The 21404-nt window shown below is 42.4% G+C and overlaps 1 protein-coding gene and 1 long non-coding RNA gene across 2 annotated transcripts in view; one reads left to right on the top strand and one right to left on the bottom strand.

Annotated features, from left to right (window-relative positions):
* Positions 1-1039: 1039 nt before the first annotated feature.
* On the bottom strand, positions 1040-11002 carry LOC121077362. The gene is made up of 3 exons (XR_005823995.1): positions 10575-11002; positions 3592-3641; positions 1040-2384 (listed from the first exon to the last, which is right to left on the bottom strand). It is a non-coding gene; the product is annotated as an uncharacterized LOC121077362 (long non-coding RNA).
* Positions 11003-11122: 120 nt separating this feature from the next.
* Positions 11123-21404, top strand: part of AMMECR1 (AMMECR nuclear protein 1) — an 81795-nt gene continuing 71513 nt past the window's right edge. The window contains exon 1 of the mRNA XM_040572582.1: positions 11123-11691. Within this exon, the coding sequence (XP_040428516.1) occupies positions 11222-11691 (470 nt within the window). The 5' untranslated portion in view covers positions 11123-11221. The remainder of the gene's footprint in view (positions 11692-21404) is intronic.

Genomic DNA, 21404 nt, shown 5'->3' on the forward strand with positions numbered 1-21404 from the left:
CTACTAAAATTCAAAGATTTCTTTGAGTCCTATATTATACTTGCTTATCTTTTTCCCCATTATGAGAGGAATCACATATCATTCCTAGGAGATAATGAGATCTAATAAGAGCAGATGAAATTTGCACAGCAGTTTGGAAGAAACAGAACTATTTTTTAATCTCCACTTTACATAAACAAAGCTGATAATAGCAAACCTTCTGGAGAATGAATTATTATCAATTAGCCCTAATGTGGGTAGTGTATGCTATAGGAACATTTCAGTGGTAGACAAATGCAATTTGAGAGAGGTTTGTTCTCTAGCAGTAAAATAACAGGCTGAGGTCACTTTAAACAAACATTTAAAATTCAGTGTATTATTACTATTTAAATCACTGCCAATTGCCTTTACTTACTCTAATTACTGTTTCATTAGATTTAGAACAAACATGTTTTGCTATATGCTGCAGGACAACATAGCACAAATTAAGGTGATTCAGATTGAGACTTGTCTTATTGTAAGCACATTCTGAAGCCAAGTCTCTAATCCTAATATAAATAATCCAAATACCGCCACAATTGTACCTGTTTCCTTCAAAAAATAAAGTGAATCTTCTATGAATATTCCAAGTAATAATTTCTTTCTAACACTACTCTTTTCCTAATTTTCCAAAAGGTGTCTTTGTGAACACAGTTGTCAGATTTTATTAGAAGTAACTAATTTAGAACTGTCTACAAGCTTCATGGAATGGATTCCCTTTTTCACAGATGGGAGATGCAATAGGCCACCCTGATTTACCCAAATACTGACAATCATAAATACACCGAAATATTAAATGATGTATAAATAAGTAACTACCTTTCCGAAAGATGTTAAATGTTTTAAAATGGAAACATTGAAAGTTTCATCACAAATGAATTCATAATGCACTGGTTTTGAACAAAACCAAAACCCAACAAACCTCCAAACTTCTTCTCTTTTAAAGAAAAGAAATGTGTATGTAGGATAGCATGAATAGCTATTGTTACCTCCTTGGTCTTGGAAACTGTGAATGTATGAATACAGCAGTTCACATACCCCTTCCTTCATACACAGCAGATAGAACAGGTTTCCTGCATTGTCCTCATGAGGCCTTTAAGACTTGAAACTCTGCATTAAGGCAATAACTGTAATCAAACCACATGCTTCAGTCAGTAATTCACAGGACTCAGGAAACAGTTTCCCTGATGCACAATTTCTTTTTATCTATTGGGTTTAATTATGGGCATTTTTCTTTTTCATCTGAAGCATCTGCTCAGCCCAAGCTGTCTGTACCAGATAAAGTCAGAAGTTCAAACGAATACTGACAATAGACCTTTAAAATTAAAAGCAATGTAATTCAGCAATGTATAAATCATACTCCTCCACTGGCAGCTTTGCAACTGTTAAAGCACAGCTGGCGATTCTTGTTCCAATACAGAAATAAATCATTCAAACTTCATTTAATGGTTTCTCAAATAATTCCACAAATTTTGTGTAGCCCAAACAGCTTTTCTGATATTTTTCCCTAGTAGTGAAAGCTACACAAATAGTACTGAAAAAAAAGTACTACTATGTTAGAGAATTCAGTTTTGGCTAATATATTTGTAGTCCTTGTGCCCCCTTTCATGACTCCACAGCAGGGCCCTAATACCACAATCCTCTGACCCTTGCCTCTGTGCATCCTTCCTACCCTGCAATTTTTGTGTTTACAGCCCTTTTTCTTAAGCACACAGCCTAGGTTGGTCACAGAGTCCACTCACCTCATGATGGACTGCAGCTCCAGGCCACTGCAGACCTCTGAGTGAAGTACAAATACGATGACATTTGATATGGCTGCTTTACTTTATGATGTAGGTATGACCACACAGTTCATGGTAACATAGCTGTGTTAGGGCTTGGGCTGCTGCTAGGGAGACGGGAACGTGGGAAAACATGGTAACATGGGTAATGTGACTTTAGTATCTATATTTGCGCAAGGTCTTTCACACATTTCCTTACCTCTGTACTGGGATGAGTCTTTCCTTACCTCTGTACTGGGATGACATGAGTCACGTACAGCATTACTTCCCTATTCCTTGCAAAAAAAACAAGTTTTTTGACCTTTGGGGTCAAAATTCATACAGAGAACCCAAATCTTCTTTACTCTACCTTCAAAAAGACTATCAAGATGACATGTATGATTTGGCAGGCAAGAATCCTGCATCTCTTTAGTGTCCATGTCTCTTCAAGCACCCTTCATTTAAACTATTTCTGATCCCTTTTCTGTTTATGCCCTTGGTAGAGGTAGTTCAAAGAAAGCACTTGCCTTATCCCCTTCTTTTCTGCAAGTTCTCTATGTTCTCCTCTGAACTCTTGTTCTCAGCATCTCTCACTTCCCTCTCTACCTGGCAGACAAGGTAAACTTTAGGGACCCTTGTGCTCTTAGAGTCACCACAGGGCAAGGGTTACAATTCGTACAAGAGCTGATTCCTGCCAGGCTGCCAGCAATATGCTAATATGGCAGCCTGGCAAGTATTTGAGAACATCACTTCTAGCAAAATAAGTGTCCTGAGTAGTATTTTTCATATACACAGCTGCCTATCCCACAAAAAAAAAAAAAAAAAAAAAAAAGAGCCCTGCAAAATTCAAGTCTAATAAATTTTCAAACAAGATGCCCATAGGAACTTAGGACATGAGTATATGTCAGTAGCCATATGCACTGAAATCCTCTTCATACGCATACCCAGCATAATGCTTTCATGCACCATATATCTAATCCGTAGTCTCTGCTTTGGAAGTAAGAACCCACTATAAATTTCAGAATTAATTCAAACATTAAACAGAATATAGGTCTTCATTACTTTGGTTAACGAGCAGTTAAAGAACATGGCAAATGACCAAATCATCAGCCTGCCATTCAGTTTCAGCTATATGCTGTGTTACCATTTCATTTCAGGTTCTTCAAAGCCCTGCAGCTGAACTACAGCCGGGTATTTAATGCAGAATTATATCTTTTGGGGGAATGTGTTATTTTTAAATGCCTAATAATTATGAATTCATTTGCCATTCTTTTTATAAGCAGGAGATCATAATGAACTCATCTGTTATTCATGTGAATGTCAAATGCGTTCCCACAGGAGTTTTATTCTAATTCACTATTAGTTAGTGGACTCATAAAATAAAACGCTATCCATTTTCCACTCTGAATATCTAACACTTGGTAATTGTTCATCAAAGGGCAAATGCAATATTTTTCTTTGATAACTTTCAGTTCTGATTTAACCAGGTAAAAAAATGGGTTTAAAGTAAATGTACCTTTAGAAGCAGTTAAAAGTACATTGGTACACTGTGAATCTGTCATTTTAGATGCAGTGCGTGAGATCATGAGCTAGTATTTAAAAATGTAGATGTATTGTACTATAAGCATATACTCTTGAACTATAGGCATTTAACATAAAAAGACAAGCTACATAATAAATCACACTCTACCCCAATATATAATCCCTAATGATAGCTCAATGAAAGACACACTTTAAGTATTCATGAGACGATCACAACAATTTTCATGCATCTGTTCTATTGCGGTTAAAAATGTAGAGGTGGAATACTTACAGGTCACTGTGGGATTTGAATGTGATGACACTGGGCAGTGGGACTTTGACCTGTGAAAACAAACACAAACTTAGCAATAGAAAAACTGAGAGAAATCAGACTTTGATTATTTTTCAGAGTTAAATAGGTGTTTTTTTAAATATTTTTTTTTCTAAGCCCCTAATTTAAAGTGAATGTTAGCTGTACAGACCTAGCCCATGAAGTAATACCCTTGAAATATTTCAGCAACTGTTCCTTAGATGACTTCCTACGCTAGACTTCCCCTCATTTTATTGCAGTATGTCACAATGACTCTTCCAATACTGAAATGCTATATAGAAATGTTAACCAAAATGAGTAAACTATTAGAAAGATGTATTTCAAATGGGATAGCTACAGCTATAGAAGCCCAGTTTTAACTGGAACACTAGACAAGTATATTTCAATGTTGACATTAAAATTAAAATTCACAGGCAGATGAGTGCTTTTTTTTCAGTTGAAGTAACATAAGGATAGGTTTGTAGTGTTAATGACTGTCTCAATCACTTCTTCTGCATGGAAATGGTCATTTCCTCAAATCAAATGCTCAGTGCTTATATAAAAATGTTACCTCTGTGCAATCTCTGGCAGTCAGTAGGTGATTAGAATATGAAGCATGAAGAAACTATTGAGAACAGGCATGCAAACCAAGTTTGGTGTGTTCTTATGTGGGTATCCATACAGATACCGTTTTCCTTGAGTCCAGAGTATAGCTCAAGAGACCTGGGAACAGACAAGTCGTTCATCAATTTACAGTGAGAACCTACAGGTTTAAAAGGCCTGGTGTGGAACTCATTGTTCTGTAACAATAAAATTCTATTGACTTCATTGGAGTAATTTGATTTGTACATATCTGAAATGAGAACTGACATTTGCAATAGAAAGTACATCAGAAAACGTTATGATGGAGAACATGAATGCTACAGAAAGGAAGCAACAAAATTATGAATAAGGCTGCAGTTCTGTGAGAGACTAGGTGCTACCAATTCTCGAATTAAATGTTATTCAGAAGCTTGAGGCTTACTAGTCTCCTCCAAAGCCTTAAGGAAATAATAAAGAATTAATAGCTGGATGCAGTGCACATGAGTTGTTTGGCTTTTGCTACTGCACCAAAAAAAAAAAATCTGCAGGACTGAATACTTGAAAGCAGACAGGGGTGAGGGTGAGAGGTGACTCCCGAGGCACCATAAGAATCAGCCTTATGGGGCTGCACTGACCAATTGCCAATGATGAAAGTGATGACTGCAATGAGAAAGGTTTTGCCAGAGCCTCACTGGCTTTTTGCCACAAGAGTTAACATCTGCTACTAATTAGTGTTCTATATGGATATCTAGGCTCTTTTAAGACCATGAATTTAGCGCTTTCTAGCAGTTAGAGGTTTATAGCACCAAAGTACCATCACCTTTATGACAAACACTGGCATTTGTCAGTTTGAACCCAGTGTACTGGGAACATTTTTTTCTTTGCACAGAAAAAGATAAATGCACCAGAATGACAAAAATGGTGATTTTATAAAACCAGTCACAGAAAGGAGGATTGACGTGACATTCAGGTTGACATGTACAGATTGGAAGCACTGGAAGACAGGAGGTTAAGTAATTTAGGCATTGAATATAAAGGATGGTAATACATCTAGAGAAATAGGAAAAAATGACAATAGTATGTTACAATAATACTGTAGAAGGAAACACTTATGACTGACGTGCATATTTTTCTAAAATGCAATAGTCTACTGCAGCTAATGAACATTCTCTTAAAACAATAGCTAAAAGATTTTGTGAGGCATGACTAGAATTGTCTGATATAAAGTGACTAGTGAAGCCCCATCTGGGACAGTGGAAGCAGTTCTTGACCATCTTAAGATCAACAAGTTCCTTTATTGAAGTGAGAATAGTAAAGTGCAAGCAGAAAGATTCACTGATTTTTGGTATTTACAAAGATTAAAGAAAAAAGTTCTTTAGTCTTTGGAGAACAGCATATCTCACTTCTCCGAAAGGAACAGAGAGCTGGCAGCTTCAATGCTATCTCAGCAGTGTAGAATACCAGAGCAAGGGAGCATGAACCTAAGCTAAGAACTGGCCATTAGAGGAATGTAGGTGAAATTCCTTCACACCAAAAGCTGGATAATACATGCAAAAAGATAGCAAAAGCAGCTGTCAGAGTAAATTAAAACACTTCACAAGAAAATTAAGTAACATCTGAAAAGGAAGCTCAAGTAGTCTTAAATCAAAAGGGAGACCAAAATTAATGCTTGTTAGCTTCCTTACACAGGAGCAATTTCTGTCATCCGAATCAACTAACACTGTTAACAAATAATTAATGTTGCTAACATTCCCCTCTTTTCTGAAATTTCTGCTCCTTGCATTAACTAAACTTTTATGTAAGTTTCATTTCAGTGTTTTTAGATGAGACGTGAAATCAACTGCTGACCACCTGGGATGGTTAGAGGTCTAGTACAACTCTTAGAAATGAATGGAAATGTAACTGTGGTGTTCTGATCAGATATAATTCTCCGCAATTACATTCTATCCTCCTAAATTATTCATTTGGAAATGAATGATAACTTTCTTTCCTTATACACCTCAACTGTTGTGTCTGATTAGATTGTGGTGAGGTTTCAATAGGGGTGGCTGTATGACTGCATTGGATAAACAGATACCTATGGATTGTTCTAAGTTTACTAATTTTAAACTTTTAAAACAAGCACTTTGCACTCTTCATAAAAGCGAAATGCTGTTAATACATATGCTTGCTCTACAGCAGTGGAAAACATTTTGTGAAGGAGACTAACTACAAACAGCCATGTCAAAAAATATGTCCTAAGGCTTATTATTAATGTATCAGCTAGCATAAATCACTGAAGCTCCACTGACCTCAACGGAACCATGGTCAATTTCCAGTGAGAATACAGCTATGTAAGCTACGTATTCTTTTATCACTGTACAATGGAAAAATACATTCAAAGAGGATAGGACATTGCATTGACGTAGTATTTGAGGAAGAAAGCAGCTTCACAAAATTAAGTGAAAAGAATTCCATGGAAAAGCTACTACTAGTCTCACCTTATTGCAAGTGCTTTGATATTTAGGTTTTTAATTAAATAACTTTCTTGACTCCGTTGACACTTTTAACATCTAACATTTCTGCCTCTAGTTAGAGGACTGTCCAATCCTAGATACATAGAGAAATTACACTTGGAATTTTTTTTTTGCAAGTCCATGCCCAGTTTTGTAGTGCAAGCTCCATGCACAGATGGTTTAACAGGACCAAACCCTAAATTTTCGTAAGAGTGCAAAATGCCTGTAAAACAATGTTAATTTTAAAATAACACAGACTAGATTCACGGGGTGGTGATATTGTAACATAGCTCAAAATATGAAACAGGGCCAGGATTCCAGTAACACAACATGTGAAGACCTTTTGTCTGCTGGCTGGTATCACATCCTGAAATGAATTTTTGTACAAGATTTTTTAGGAGAGACTTCAATAGGGGCTTAATATATGGAACAATAGCAGGATATGGCCTCTAACTGGTAAGAACAATTACTGTTCTCAGGCATGTGCAAGCTAACTTTATTGGATTTTGTGCACACTTTCTGGCCTAGATTCAGAGCTGCATCTAATTTCTCATGGGCACAGCTGAGGCAGTGAGTCTACTGAAGAACAGCGACTATTCTGTCTGAGCAGAATATACCGAGGAAAACTCATATGAGCCTCAAGAGTGTGATAGACCAGTTTGGGAATAATGTGAGAAAGCCAACCAGGCAAAACCACTTTCTTCCTAGCTACACTCATAATGCCTTGGAGGCTGCAGTGCAAGGGGAGAGTTGTCTAGACTGTCTCCACAATGGGTGGGAACTCCCCAGACCAAAGGAATTCTCAGAATGTAAATCTTCCAGTTTTATGGCAGACCCATCCAAAAAAAGATCATTATGATGGGAAGCTACAAAGATAGAATTTAACCTCTGAATTTTGGGGAATGTAAGTACAGACTCTTCTCTAGAATAATATCCTCCACAATAAAACTAACAACTTCACAGAGATTCTGACTATGTACGTCGCGCACTTTTTGGGAGTTCATTTTTACAGAATAAACTGTGGTATAATGTTTCCCTTAGTTCTAAGAAAGTGGAAAATGATATATTTGGAAAAGAGGGCTTTCTTTCCATTTCCCTTTCTTTCATTCCCTAGCTCTGAGTTTTCTACAATCTTAAGTATAAACCACTTTTCTTCACTTTCAAGGCTGTTCATCTACCTTTTGTCATTCATACCTTTTCTCCACTGGCCTTCATCACCTATTATTTAAAACTCAAATGCCTCTGTAATTTCCGACAGTTTCCCCATAAATACGTGCAATGTCACATTAGGCTGCATTTTCTCATTTTTCCACAGAATTGTTTAAGCTGCTCAAGGCTATTAATTCTCAATTTTGTACAGTCCCCCCAAAACAGACCCACACAGATTTTTGGGCAGCCCTCTGATATAGTGGACTGGAGAACTGATTTGGCTGAAAAATAATCAAGGGAAAAGAATAATTGTTTTTCAGTTTCATCTTCTGCCTCACATCTGCCCAAACAGCTGCATGAACACAGCAGAATGGGTGGGACAGGAAAAAGAACAATCAGCTGAGGTAGAGCTGCTTAAACCAACATTACTACTACTGCAGAAATGCACACAGAACCACAGCCTAAACGTGCTATTTTAAGTACCCTTTTAAATCTCTCACCTGTCACGGTGCCTATTAAAAGAATGGATACTAATAAGGCAAGGATTATATCATTCCTGCTTATGGTGCAGCCCAGTTTTGGTTCATTGTTTCCTTGTTCTCATTGTTCTTGACTGGTAATTAGATTGTAAGATACTCACAACACAGATTGTCTTTTGGCCTGCTTGAGAGCTACCTGACTCCCACTACAGTCAGTGCAAATTTTACCTTCGATGCAAAAGGATCATGCCCAGTAAGACACCATTTCCCTCAGATACCAGCCAATCCGTTTTGATTTTTGTTTGTTTGTTTGTTTAAGAAGGGCAATCCTTCAGAGCAGGTTTGGATCGCTACGAAATACCTTTCTGCAAGTAGTATTGTTTTTCTTTTCACCGTGTCCATAACAGCACTTGACAGGAATCATGGGTTGTGATTTTTAATTGAAAACTAATTTAAATCTCTCACTTGTAACAAGTGACAATTTTAGAATCACTGGGACTTTAGAACATAAAGTGAGCAAGAGTGCTACACAGCTGGAGTCTGAAAGAAGAGCTACATCGCACCGAAATTAAACTGATTTAATTGCACTACCATACTAGACTCCACTCAGACTGTTAGGATTTTTTTTATGCTGAATTCACTTAGTGCATTTGACTGCATACGAGGCACAGCACAGTCATCAACCAACAGGAGAAAATCTGCTAAAGTTGGCCAAATATAGAAACACTATATAAATGAAAGAACTGAACACATTCAGGGTTCCTTATAATAAGAAATGTAAAGGAACTCAAGCTTTACCTGAAGCCAAGGGACCAATGAAACAGATGTCGCAGTTAACCAAAGCCATCTCATTCAAAGAATAAACTCTTATTCAAATATAAATGGAAATTTTCCAGAGTTACAAAAATTGTTTTGTTAATCTGCAGTTCTTTCCACTTCAAGATAATGACAAAAATATCAGACAATACAGTTGTGTCTTCCTGATTCCACTAAGCAGTAGTTACCACAGTTGTGTTCATATATTTTCTATTGTCTCAACAAAAGAGAAATTTGGTACATATTACATTGTACTGAGGAAAAAATAGCACAACTACTGGTAAGTTTGCAGGCAAATACAGAGAAGCGCATCTGCAGAAGTGGAGGAAGGAAGGTGTTTTTAATGAACAAGTACCGTATTTAATTTAGCCCTTCATTCAGGGAGCGCTGCAATACGATATTTAATCAAGATCACTGTGCACTATCAGTACTGCCAATACTGCATGAGGATATCAGTCCTAGCTCTGAGACTTACCCTGAACCTCACAATTGCCTGTCTCAGTGGAGTGACCGATTTGTATTTCTAACCATATCATCAGCTTTTCATTTTTTTTATGTTTTTTTGTGCATGTTAGTGCTAAAGACTACAGAGCACTGAAAACCTTAGAAAAAGCCGCAATTCCATACCTGAAAAACTCTTTTCTCAAAAGCAACACAAGGTGTCACTGCTAACTGATTTTGAACAAATGAATCCCTCAAGTGGAAGACACTGCCTTTGTTTTTAAAGAAACGTGAAAGTTGTTTCAGAGAGGGGAACTGGGTTCCATTCTCAAGTATTTGCCTGCTCCAAACACAAACATTAAAATTTAGAATAGGAAAGATTGCTTTACACCATCGAATTCTTCTCCTTTCTGTTTGCTATTATTCCCTGCAGCTGTTTCACCTCAGGCTATGATTCAAACTGAGAGAAGTTTTGGCCAGTATTTGGACAGAAGCCCTTGAAGGGCTTTTTAACCAAGTAGTATTAGAGCTCCAGTAACCATTGATTTCCTCTTCAAATCCATAATAACGAAATATCCAGACAGTGTTAAGACCATGAGGATGCTGAAGAAAGCCTTCCAACCCAAATCTCTGTAGTTTGCGCCTGCAAAAACTTTCTGCAGACCGCATTTGCAACTAGATAATGACTTTGTGTCTCTCTAAACTTGCAATATTCAGAGATAGTTTTAACTGTACGAGGCAGCCCTCGCTCCCTTGCCTACCTTGATATGGTAGTGCTGCTATTCTATGGTAAACAGCTGTTATATCCCATGCCAGAGATGGCTCCATGACACTGATGGTGTTCTTTTCAAAAATGTATATATAGGTTGTTAAGTACTTTATGGCCACTGAGATGTCTCTCAATAAATTCAGACATATCTGTATGTGAGGCTAATATAAAATCCCCCCCCCCAGCAGCCTGGCTAGCTTAATTGCAGATGCCTCAAGCACTGCAGGAACTCACATCCTTTTCCCTCGGGCCTTCCCCTCCCTCGAGGCTTGCCATGAGGAAGCCTGAGCTGCAGGCTCCAGGGGCCGTGGAGGTCTCACAGGGTCACGGCCACTTGCCCTGTGGCTGCAGGCCTCCGTGCTGAGCCGCTGCTTACGGGGTGCGAAGTAATCGCCCAAGCTGCAATGCAAAAATATGTTATGTATCTCTATAAAATCTAAAATTTTAGTCATCAGATGGTTGTACATTTAATAGGTGCATCCCAGCACTCTCCGCAGGGCTCCCTGCCTGCCCACTCCAACACGCCCCCTCCCTTCTGTTCCCCAGCAGAAGGCACCTCAGGTCACTTGAATTATTTAGCAGGGCGTTTTGAACTAGCTTGGGGGCTTTGCGGGTGTATTTTCATTTCATTTTGCCAGCATGCGGGGCGGAGTCGCTCCACTTCCCTGACAGAAGGCGGGGGGGAAGGCGGCTCGGCCCGAGGAGGGGAGGGGGGAAGGCGTCCGCTCGGCTCGCTCTAACGCCGCTCTCTCTGTCTCTCTCCCTCCTCCTCCTCCTCCTCCTCCTCCCCGTCCACCCTCCCCGCTGCAGGCGGAGCGGGCCCGGCAGGAGGCGGAGCGGGCCGCCGCACGTCCCCCGGCCGCTCGGCCGGCCCCCCCGCCATGGGTCGGAAGCGCTGCGTGGGGGGAGACGGCTCCAAGATGGCGGCGGGCTGCTGCGGGGTGAAGAAGCAGAAACTCTCCAGCTCCCCTCCGTCGGGCTCCGCCGGCCCGGGGGGCGGCGGCGGCGGCTCCCACTGCGGCGGGGCGGCGGCGGCGGCGGGCGGCGAGCCGGGGGCGCTGCCCCCGCCGGGGGGTCCCCGCCTCAACGGCCTCGGGGGGCTGGCGGGGGGCGCCGCCGGCTGCGCCCTGGCCCCGCCGCTGCCGCCCAGCTGCGGCGGGGGCGCCGCCGGCCTCTCCGCGCCGGCCCCCGCCGCCTCGCTGCTCTCCTCCCCCGGCGCCGGCTCCGGCGGGCCCGGCTGCAGGAAGATGGTGGTGTCGGCCGAGATGTGCTGCTTCTGCTTCGACGTGCTCTACTGTCACCTGTACGGCTACCAGCCCCCGCGGAGCCCCCGCTTCACCAACGACCCCTAGTGAGTATCGCCCGCCGCCGGCACCCGGCCCCTCGGCACCCCGGGGCGCCCCCCGGCCCCCGCCTGGCTTCGCCTGGCCCCGCTCGGCCCGCGGGCGCCCCCGCTGGGCTCTGTCCGGGCCCCCGCCGGTGCCCCGAGGGCTGCCCCGGGCCGCCGTCCCCTTGCCTGGCTCCCGTGCCGTGCCCTGCCTGCCCCGGCGGCGCCCCGCTGCCCGCTGGGCTCCGCTTCGCGGGGAGGAGCCGCCGGGGGAGCGAGGACGAGGCTCCCGGCTCTGCGAGGGGTCTGCTGGTGAATTGCTGCCGTCGGGTGCGGGGTTGTTTGGGGTCAGCCCGCGCGGAGCCCTTGTGTTGTGGTGAGCCCTGAAGCTGAGCCTGTGTTAGATGCGTCGAAGCCCTGGGCCGTCTCCCACGCCGCATTTCCAAAGTTTTGCATCGGTCGTGATGAACACCTGTTACTGCCACCCTCCTTTGCTTCCCAAGCGTGTGAGAGCTGCCACCGAGGGCCTGTTTTGTCCTGGTCCCTGGCTGCTCTCATTTGGGGTTCGTGCAGAACCCCACACCCTCCTGCCTCTGTAGGGCCCCCAGGAGCACCTGCCAGTGCCGGGGGACAGACGGACAGACAGACACAGACGGGCTGCCGCAGGTGCAGCTCAGACACTTCAGGGAAAAACTTCTGCCTGGCAGGAAGTTGCTTCCTCCTGGCTGGGATGAGTTACCACACTCCGAGGCTGTGTGAACGCGAAGCTAACCTTAGGGGTGGTTTGAAATCGCTTCCACCGTTTTGCCTGTGCTCTAAAATAGGATGGAGCTCACGGGGCGAGCTCCGGATGAGGCTCGGGTGTGTTGATCCACAACTCACTCGGGTGAGTTGATCCAGCCACCGTTTCGTCTTCGGTACAGTGTGGCTCTCAGGGTCTCGACAGAACCCGTTCTTTACTGGTACTTAGTGGAAACGTTTTTTGTGTGTCCTCTGCCCACACGCACCCACACCTGGTGCAAATGGTTATCGTGTGGTCCATGTTTCATTAATGAGATGTAGCGTATACTTCCCGGTGTTTAAAAGACTGTCATGTGTTAATGATCTTGTTTGGAGTCCTTGCTGTTCTACCATCCAGGATCTATACATCTCTTGCATACTGTCAGCTGCTGTCATGACAACCCGGCTCAGAGGATTCCTACTTAACCTGCCACCCCAGGAAGTCCTCCCCATATTCTCTTCGTACCTCCTGTGTGATTACACTAGAGTACCAGTAATGAAAGGAGGGCAGGGAGACTCCACCGTGAGTTTCTTTACCCAGGTCTTTTGTAAGTCCATGGCCATCTTGCAGATACCAATTTTTTAGGTACTGCTGTGCTAAGTAGCCATTTTGCTCTGCGCTGTCCTGTATCTGTTCTCCATCCCAGACCACTGTCGGTTACAGCATCACTTTTGTGCCAGTTCACTCCTTCCTAGTGCAAAAGAGTTGAATTCTGTCCGTCTCTCTCTGTGACAACATTACCTTGCTGCTATGATGTGCTTTTTTTAACCACGGTGTTTTTCTGAAGAATCTCCTGTTACTGTCCCTGTTTTATTAATGGAGGAAACTGAGGCAGAGGTGAAGAGTTAACCACAGAAATGCTTTCCAGCAAGTACTTGGATTCCTCTTGTTAGCCAACAGATCACCTTTCTTCCCCCACTTCTTACTTTAGAAAGGACATAATAACAAATTAAGTAAAATTTGTATTTTTCTAAAATTCATGTGTGTGCATATGCATTCTTGAGATTTCATTTCCTGACCTGGTTAAAAAGTTGCTGTGTCAATGGACTTCTGAAAATGGCACTGCCGTTAGAATTACTGATACTGTTTGTGCATATTCCCATGCTCACGCCAGCATGCACAGTTTTACTGTGTATCAGACTGGAAGAATGATCTAATTACCATTTTATTTTTTCCCCTGGTTGGTTTTCACAGAGATTGGTTCCCTCTGGATCGTTGTGTGGCTTCACAAACACTTGTGCCCGCACAAGTGTGAGGTGGGAATAAGCAGACAGATGGCAGAACTGCTGCTTTCAGCAGCCTTGTGAGCTGATTATGTTTGTGCAGTTGGGGAAGCAACTTTGAAAAAGTTGTTCAGTATTACATGTAAAATTCTAGGTCAGTGAATAATTTGCTCCTGCCAAATGTTCAGAGGCAGTGTGACTTCTAGCAGTCAAAAGATTTGCGCGCAGTCTTATCAATAGCCGGGTAGCTCACAAAGGTATGATGTTGTCTTTGAAGCTGAGCGTCTTCCCGTATGGCAAAAAAACTGAATGGGAACTGGTATTTTTCAGTGAATGTATGTCGCAGCTTTCTGCCAGGAATCCTTTTGGAAGTTTTGTCTGCAGACCACAATAACTGGTCTAAGAGTAGTAGCCTACAATAAAAGTCAGCAATTGAACTCTAGAAATACTTTTTTGAGTTCTATTAATTACAGGGAGGATGAAAGACCTGTGAGCAGGTATCCTCACACAAGCGTGACTCATTTCTTGCAGGTCTTTGAACAATGAAACTGGGCAAGATCAAAGAAAAGCAGGTGACTGAATCACTTGGGCTGGGGGTTCTGATGTGTTGTCTTCTGAACAAAAACTGCTTGCAGTGCCTCCGGATTTTTGTAACTTTTGGCTGCTGAGCTGAGGACCGCAGCACGGCTTGAAGGGAAGGGATTTTGGAGCAGTTAGTAGGAATGAGACAAAATGCCAGTTTTTGAAAGGGTGCAGATTTTGGACTTTAGCACAGCCCAGACACGGATTAAATAGCTGTCATTTTCCTATCTCTGAGTGTAATTCCTAAAGCACAGGATATGGGATGCTGGTGGAAGGTATTGCTAGGGAGCTGTTGGGCTGGAGGCAGTAAGTCATGGGGTCAAAAGAAGAGAGTGGGAAGATGCTGAATCTGTCCAGTGATGCCTTCGTGAAAATAGGCTTGGCGAATCGTTCTTCTTCTCTTGCAGTCTTCCATTGATCTTTCACCATTTTCCTCTATCATAATTGAACAGCTTTCTTCTACCTATAATGTCACCTCACTTTGAGTTGCCCTCTAAAACATTCCCTCCCTCCTTCTCAGGATATGCTCTGCAAGGCATGTACTTGCCTCTTGCTTCTACCAGTGCAGTGGCTCTCAAACTACAGGAGTGGGCGGCGGGTAAAAATGGTCCTGGAGATATGGAAGCTGATACAGAGTTTGAAAACTGTTGCCTCAGACAAAAATTTTCACTTACACAAAATGTCATGCAGACATTGTTTCTTCTTGAAACTCAGCTTGATGCGTAAAGTTACGGAACACTGCAGTTATTTAAAGGTGTTTTTTTGCTGTAGCGGTTTAGAAGAGTCGATCAAAATACATTGTGAGGGGATGCAGAAACTGTCAAAACACTTTACCCCGTGCATTTAGGGAGAAGGAAAACTGAATAGTCTTTTTTTCTCGTGTTTCTTATCTTTCTAACAAATAACTTTCATCTCTTTATTTCTTTTCTGGTTTGGTTTTGTGCAACGCACCCCATTCCTCCGTGATCAGTGCAAACAATACGACGTCCTGCCTTCCATTGTGGAAAAGGGCAGCACACCAGTGGGGAAGGACTCAAGGTTTGTGCTGCTCACTACAGTTCTTCTAGTAGGAAGGTGCTTGAGTGGAAACCTAAACCTAAGTGTGTACAGGGTTGGTGTGACAGGATGGGAAGGGTAAGTGTACAAAGAGGAGTTTAGCTGAAGCTGTGCAGTGGGGAATGAGGTTCGTATTTCCCTTAAAGATTCTGAAATCTCTGCTTACTGCATAGATTTCCTTTAATGCACAGAAATCACCCTGCTGAGTTCCTGGTTCAGCACAGTGTTTGCCTCATGTTCAGGGCTCTTCAGCTTGCCTATTTCCCATTAATGCCAGCTTCTTTCTAGGGAAGGTGTTGTGTGACAGTCCACCAGGTTAACTATTGTGCCAGCTGTTTGTGTCTTGCAGTCCCTTCCTGAAAGTCTCCTGGGAACAGCCTGCTAGTTAACAGGATTATTTTGGTGCTGAGCACCCTTATTTGGCACAATTTGTTCTGCCCATGTTGGCTGGTACATGATAACCAAGAGCAAGGTTTTGCACCCAGAATGGCCAGTGCTGCCTGTGCCCTGCCTTCCTGTGTGGCTGAGGAGCTCTTGGGAAGGATGTTAACCACATGTGCCTTGGTGATGGCTTGCTCATAACCTCCTCATCTTGCAGGGGGGCCTGTGACAGAGGCAGTAAATGATGTGTGCCTGCGAGGCTGCCAGCCCCGTGCACGTGCCGAGGCTCCAGCCGCCAGCAGAAGCATTGCTGGCAACCACGTTCTTTGCCACCTGAGTAATCTGCCTGGCTTCATCTTCTGGGATCAAAGGCCTCTGCTTTAAAACAAATCCTAGGCAATATCCAGTCTTGGTCCAAAGAGGTGGCTGGGAAATGGACCAGTTCTTTTCTTCCTTGGTGCCATGCAGTACTCTGCAGCAACCCTTCCTCTTGGCTGCAGGGCTGGGGTACAGATACACTGCTGTGTCAATGTGCTTGGCCTTTGTATTTCCATGTGTTTTCAGGTCTAGGATCTGTCAGTTTACATCTTCTAGAAGGGTATGGGGTAGTGCTACTACATCACCTTGATTCTGTGTTAGTGAAGTGTGGAGATAGTTAAATTCAGTGCAGTTTTAAGACGTGGAGCTAGCTTGGTCTCATGCCCACCAGTTTTCACGCTTCCAAAGAAAGTTGTGATTCTGCTCAGAGTAAGTGTAAATTGACCCTGTAAGAAAGAAATGGTTCCAGGGTTTGTTACCGGCTATCCGATGTTTTGCCTTTGTGGGTGTCTTAATATTGTGTTAACACTAGTGTTGGTGATTTGTTAGTAATTTACATTGAAATAGTTTAAAATCTTCCTGTGCAGTTCCAAAGCTGAATCTTCCAAAATGCTAAATTACTGTCTGATGCTTTCTTCTAAGGCACTGAGGAAAGATAAGGCTTCTCTGCAGATGTGTGCATATGCTTACACATATGTAAATACAATTTTTTTTCTTAATTTTTGGTTTCTTGAATGGAGTCTCACTTTTAGTGAGTTTTAGTCTTTACAACTTAAAGCTCCAACTTTAAATTTAACAATGTGCTGGACTCCTTGCTCATGTCGGTATGTTTCTTTACAACCATTTTCGTAAAACGCCCTGGAAACTTACCAAATTTCAGTTACAGATTTCAGAGTATGGTCTTTAAATAAATAAAAAAAATTTCCTCTGCAGTCCCTACTCAGAGTTCAGCTGTACCTATTGACATTAATATCCTTGATGTCCGAAGTCTGAAATTTTGTTGTTACTCTACAGTACTTGAGTGGCAGTGGAAACTTACTTGTGTGGCAGTCTCAGTGCAATAATTTGTGTTTGTTGTCACACTCGGTAACATTACACAACAGCTATAATGATTGCTTGGTCACAGCTAAAGATCAACACCAGTCATAAAACAAAACTCAAAGTGTTGAAGAACGCAGACAGGGAAGTGCTGTTTGGTGTCTGTGTCTGTCTGACTTCATCCTGTTTTTTATGTGTGTGTCACGGTTTCGTACAAGCTTCAGCATCTTCTGACTTAACACTCAACAGCAAAGACAGTGTTAAACACTGGAGTATGAAGGAGTGAGTGGTTCATTCAAAGTGGCATCCTGTGGTGGAAGTTTTTTAAGTACTGTGCAGCAGCAAATGTATTTTGGCTGGCATGAGCGGTGCTCAGCAGGGGATTCCCGGAGTATTTTAAAGCAGGACTGGTGGCCGCAGTTTGGTACAGCAGAGGAGGAAAACAGAGCTGTACAGCTTCAGAAAACTTGCCTTAACCAGTAAGCTCCTCTTCTGATCTGATTGGTGAACAGAGCAAATATTGTTCTGATAAACTCCAAATTAAGTTAAATGTAATTTGAGGGCCTTTTCCTTCATAAACTCATTTTAGTGAACTGTTCGTATGTTTCTATTAGTACAAGAGATCACTTCACAGATGGCCTGAAGAAAGGGCCCTGGTTTTCCTTCTTCAGATAAACACAACCACCACAGAGTTATAAGAAAGGCTCCGATTCACTGTAATACTAGTTTGGCAGAAATTGTTTGTTCCCCTACCCCTTCTAGGGAGAGAAGTCAGCAGCCACTTCTCCCTGTGCCATCAATCTGGTCATTCATTTTTGTCTCTTTTGTTTTAGTTGTAATCAAATTTTTAGTCACCTTCCCTTTTACTCTGTCTTCTATTGAAGATAAAAAGATTTCTGGGCATTTTGTGAATGCAGTTCTTGACATTGTTTTTGATGTTATATATTCCTATTTAACCTGTCTGCCTGTGAGAAATGTATTGGGTCCTAATTTGACTGACTTCATGTGTACATCTCTAGCGTCCTTTGCTATAAATTATTGAGTATTTAATAACTTAAGAATGCAAATAATTATTTTTGAGTTACTGAAAGACTGTAGAGCTTTGCCTTTGTCAGTTTGCTTAGGGTACAGACCTAGGCTGTGACCAGGCAGTGAATGAAGTATATTTGCTTTACCTAGCCCGTGTTTTTGGATCTCTTGAGACTCATGCCATGATTAAAGGAGCAAGCTCAATAGCTATTTTACATTAAGCACTTGTTTACAGGTAACTGCAGATTTTCTGCAGCATCAAATTATTGTCTTCAGAAGTAAAGTGCTTGTATGGTAACACAGAAGTTGTTTGAGCCGTATACTGGTGGTTGCTGTGGTAAGAGCTTCTATGGAAGGCAGGAAAGGTGCGAATTATTTAAAACTAATAGTAGACTTTCCAGAGTTTGGCCAACACAGAAACTGTTGCTAGGCTGGAGGCCAAAACAAGTCCAGTCAGGCCCTGACCCTCATTAGCAAAGCATTATGAGAATGCTTGGCCTTTTTTTATGATGTTTATGCTCCTATGGAGCAGGGTATTATATTAGTACTGGATTTAGCATTGCAAAGTTTGCATCTAAATAACGAGCTGGGGCAGCTCTGCTGCAGTTAATTCATGAGTTCTCAAGAGCAAGTCCTTAGAAACAAAGCGTGTTGGGGAGTGCAGTATCTATAAAATGGAGTGCAGCTGTTGAAGTTAGCCATAGTGCTGTCTTCAGAGGGCATACAGCTAATCAGTTGAACTTGGATTGATAAACTATGTAGATATCCTTACTGTTAGTGTTGTGCTTTAGGCTGGCTGCCCAAAAGCTATGGTGTCTTTCAGCCCAGCACTGTGAACAAAAGTAGGTATCTTTGCAGAGCTACTTGTGTGACCTTCTAAAAAGCCATTCATTTTCATAACTGGGACCTTGGCAAATGGGATTAGTGTGAAGAGCTTTGCTTGTTCAGTAGGACACCCTCCTCCTCCTTTGGCAGTAGGCGTTTATCCTGTAGGGTATTTGCTGCAGTTGTCACGTCTTTGTGCCTGCGCTCCCCCCTTTTGTATTCCAGGCTGCGTGTACACTTCTCTGCCGTATGGGATATGGCTTCATTCTTGTGATCTGACTGGCCTTTGGTAACTTCCTGGAAGACGTGGCTTGTTGGATGTGGATGCTCCTTTGCCATGCTGAGTACTTGCAGCCGAAGTGATTAAAGTGCTGATTTCTTGAGAATGGCATCTCATAGAATGCAGGACAGCTCTGTTGTCTTGTGGCAAGGCCGCTAGGACAGCAGCAGTATAGAAGTGTGTATGTCTTCCCAGGACACCTGTACCTTTCTGTGCTTTAGGGAGCTAGTTCTCACGTTTCTTGGTGCTTTTAAAAAATCATTGTATGCCCTTCTTCCCATTAGCTTAAATTCTGGGGCATTGTTGGCAAGGTCCTGCTTAGGACCATGGTGTTTGTAGTCATAGGAGTCATTACCATACTCCTGCTGTTTATCCCTTGCCTCTCTGCCAGCAAAGATATCTCCTCTGCAGGCTCCTCTGGCACATGATGGGTTCTAGATCTGGAACACCACCTGCTTTGCTTGACAGTACTTGGTGACCATGTTTGAAACAGAAGAGGAAAGAGGATCCTTGTCATAAACCTCTTCTAATCAGCATCAGAATTACTTCTGCTTCAACCTTTCCATAGAATTGCATCACTTTCCGTGCTTTCCGCTTGGAGATAAGAGTTGTGCGGATGAAGCTGTAGAGTTTGTGAGTTTTAGTTGTGTTAGGAAAGGTGAGAAAGCATTTGTTGCTCCACTGGTGGGCAACTCTTTAGGCCAGCAAAGTAAATTTGGCTGCTTCCAGCCCCTTTGCCAGGTGACTACAGGAATGGAAGGATTGGGTGCCCCACTGTTTCCCATACCCAGTAAGTGAGCAGATGGAGAAGTTCAGCTGCCAGTGAGTGACAAGTTGCAAGGCAGCTCTTCTGTATACATAAAGGTGCTAAAACATTGACTTTTGGGGAAGATTAGGTTAGGCAGAAGTTCCTTGTAAGCTTTAGAAGGAAAAAAAAAATATTTACTAGTCCTCAGAACTTAAATTTGACTGCAACATTAAGCAGCCAATGGATGCCAGTCAGAAGAACGTTGCACCAGCCATTTGCAAGCAGACTTTCTGTGGTGAGAGCATTGGAGGCTGGGGAGGTGCTTGAAAAAAACACAGGAAGGGTGTGGTTGTAGTGAGGGAAGAAGCCCTCTCCATGGGCAGCTGTGGTGCCAGAAGAAGGTGTGTAGTTGTACGTGATGCATCCCCTAGGCAAGGGCAGAACAAGACTTCAGCGAGCCACTGGCCCAGATGAAAAACTGCAAGCCAAGCAATAGAAGGGAAGTTTTTTCAGTACAGTATAGTGCAAGCAATTATCCAAACTCTGGAGAACAAAATGGAAATGTAGTATTAAAAATAATCACTATTAAATGCTGAGCAAATGTGGAGTTCTAGCGATTAGCTCTCCTCTTCGTTAAGAAGTAGGAGTCTGATTCTGGCTCTGGTTCAGTTCAACTGGAACTGAGAAGTAAGCAGACACAGAAAAGACAGGTGGCAAAAATTTCAAGTGGGATGTTCACCACCATAATGTCTGAGTTCTTGTAAAGTATTGGGAGAGAAGTTGAAAGAAAGTAGGGATCAGTGCTGTTCATTTGGAAGAAACCCTGGATAAAAACAAGTATTAAAAATAAAGGGTTGCAAAGAAGAAATAGAATATAAATTACCTTTCTCTTATTTCAAAGAAAAAAGATTCAAGTGAGACAAATATTCCCATGTATGCTTACCATTGTGGTTCTTTTTAACCTCAAGGATAAATTCTTGCAGCTTGCCATGTTTGGACTATATTTTAATATAGAAATCAGAGCCCGTACAAAAAGTTGTTCCCAGTAGTGCCTCTTTTGGGGAGAATATGAAATCTGTTATTTGCTGCCAGTGGCTTTCTTTTTTTTCATTTCGGAGGATTTCAAGGCGTTAAGTTTTTCACATACGTAATATAAATAGCTTGGAATAACCTACTTGAAGACTGCCTACTACCATATACCATTCTGCTAATTTAAGTGGGTTTTCTTCTTTTTTGAATGTCAGAGATGCTCAGCAGCAGCTGACTCCTATTTGTCATAAGCTGAAAGTAGTAGTGTAGTTACACTAGACGGAATTGATGAACGTATAAGGTGGTGAACAGTCTGCTGCTACGTGTTTTATGGTCGGAAATTAGAAATTTCTGTCCCTGCTAAATAAATGGGCTATTCCAAAATGCTTCCTTAGTATGATTTCTTTAAATTTTTGCAGCCTGTTTGAGACTGCTGTAACGCATAAC

The sequence above is a fragment of the Cygnus olor genome, chromosome 13, assembly GCF_009769625.2.
Source record: "Cygnus olor isolate bCygOlo1 chromosome 13, bCygOlo1.pri.v2, whole genome shotgun sequence".
Taxonomy (NCBI): domain Eukaryota; kingdom Metazoa; phylum Chordata; class Aves; order Anseriformes; family Anatidae; genus Cygnus; species Cygnus olor.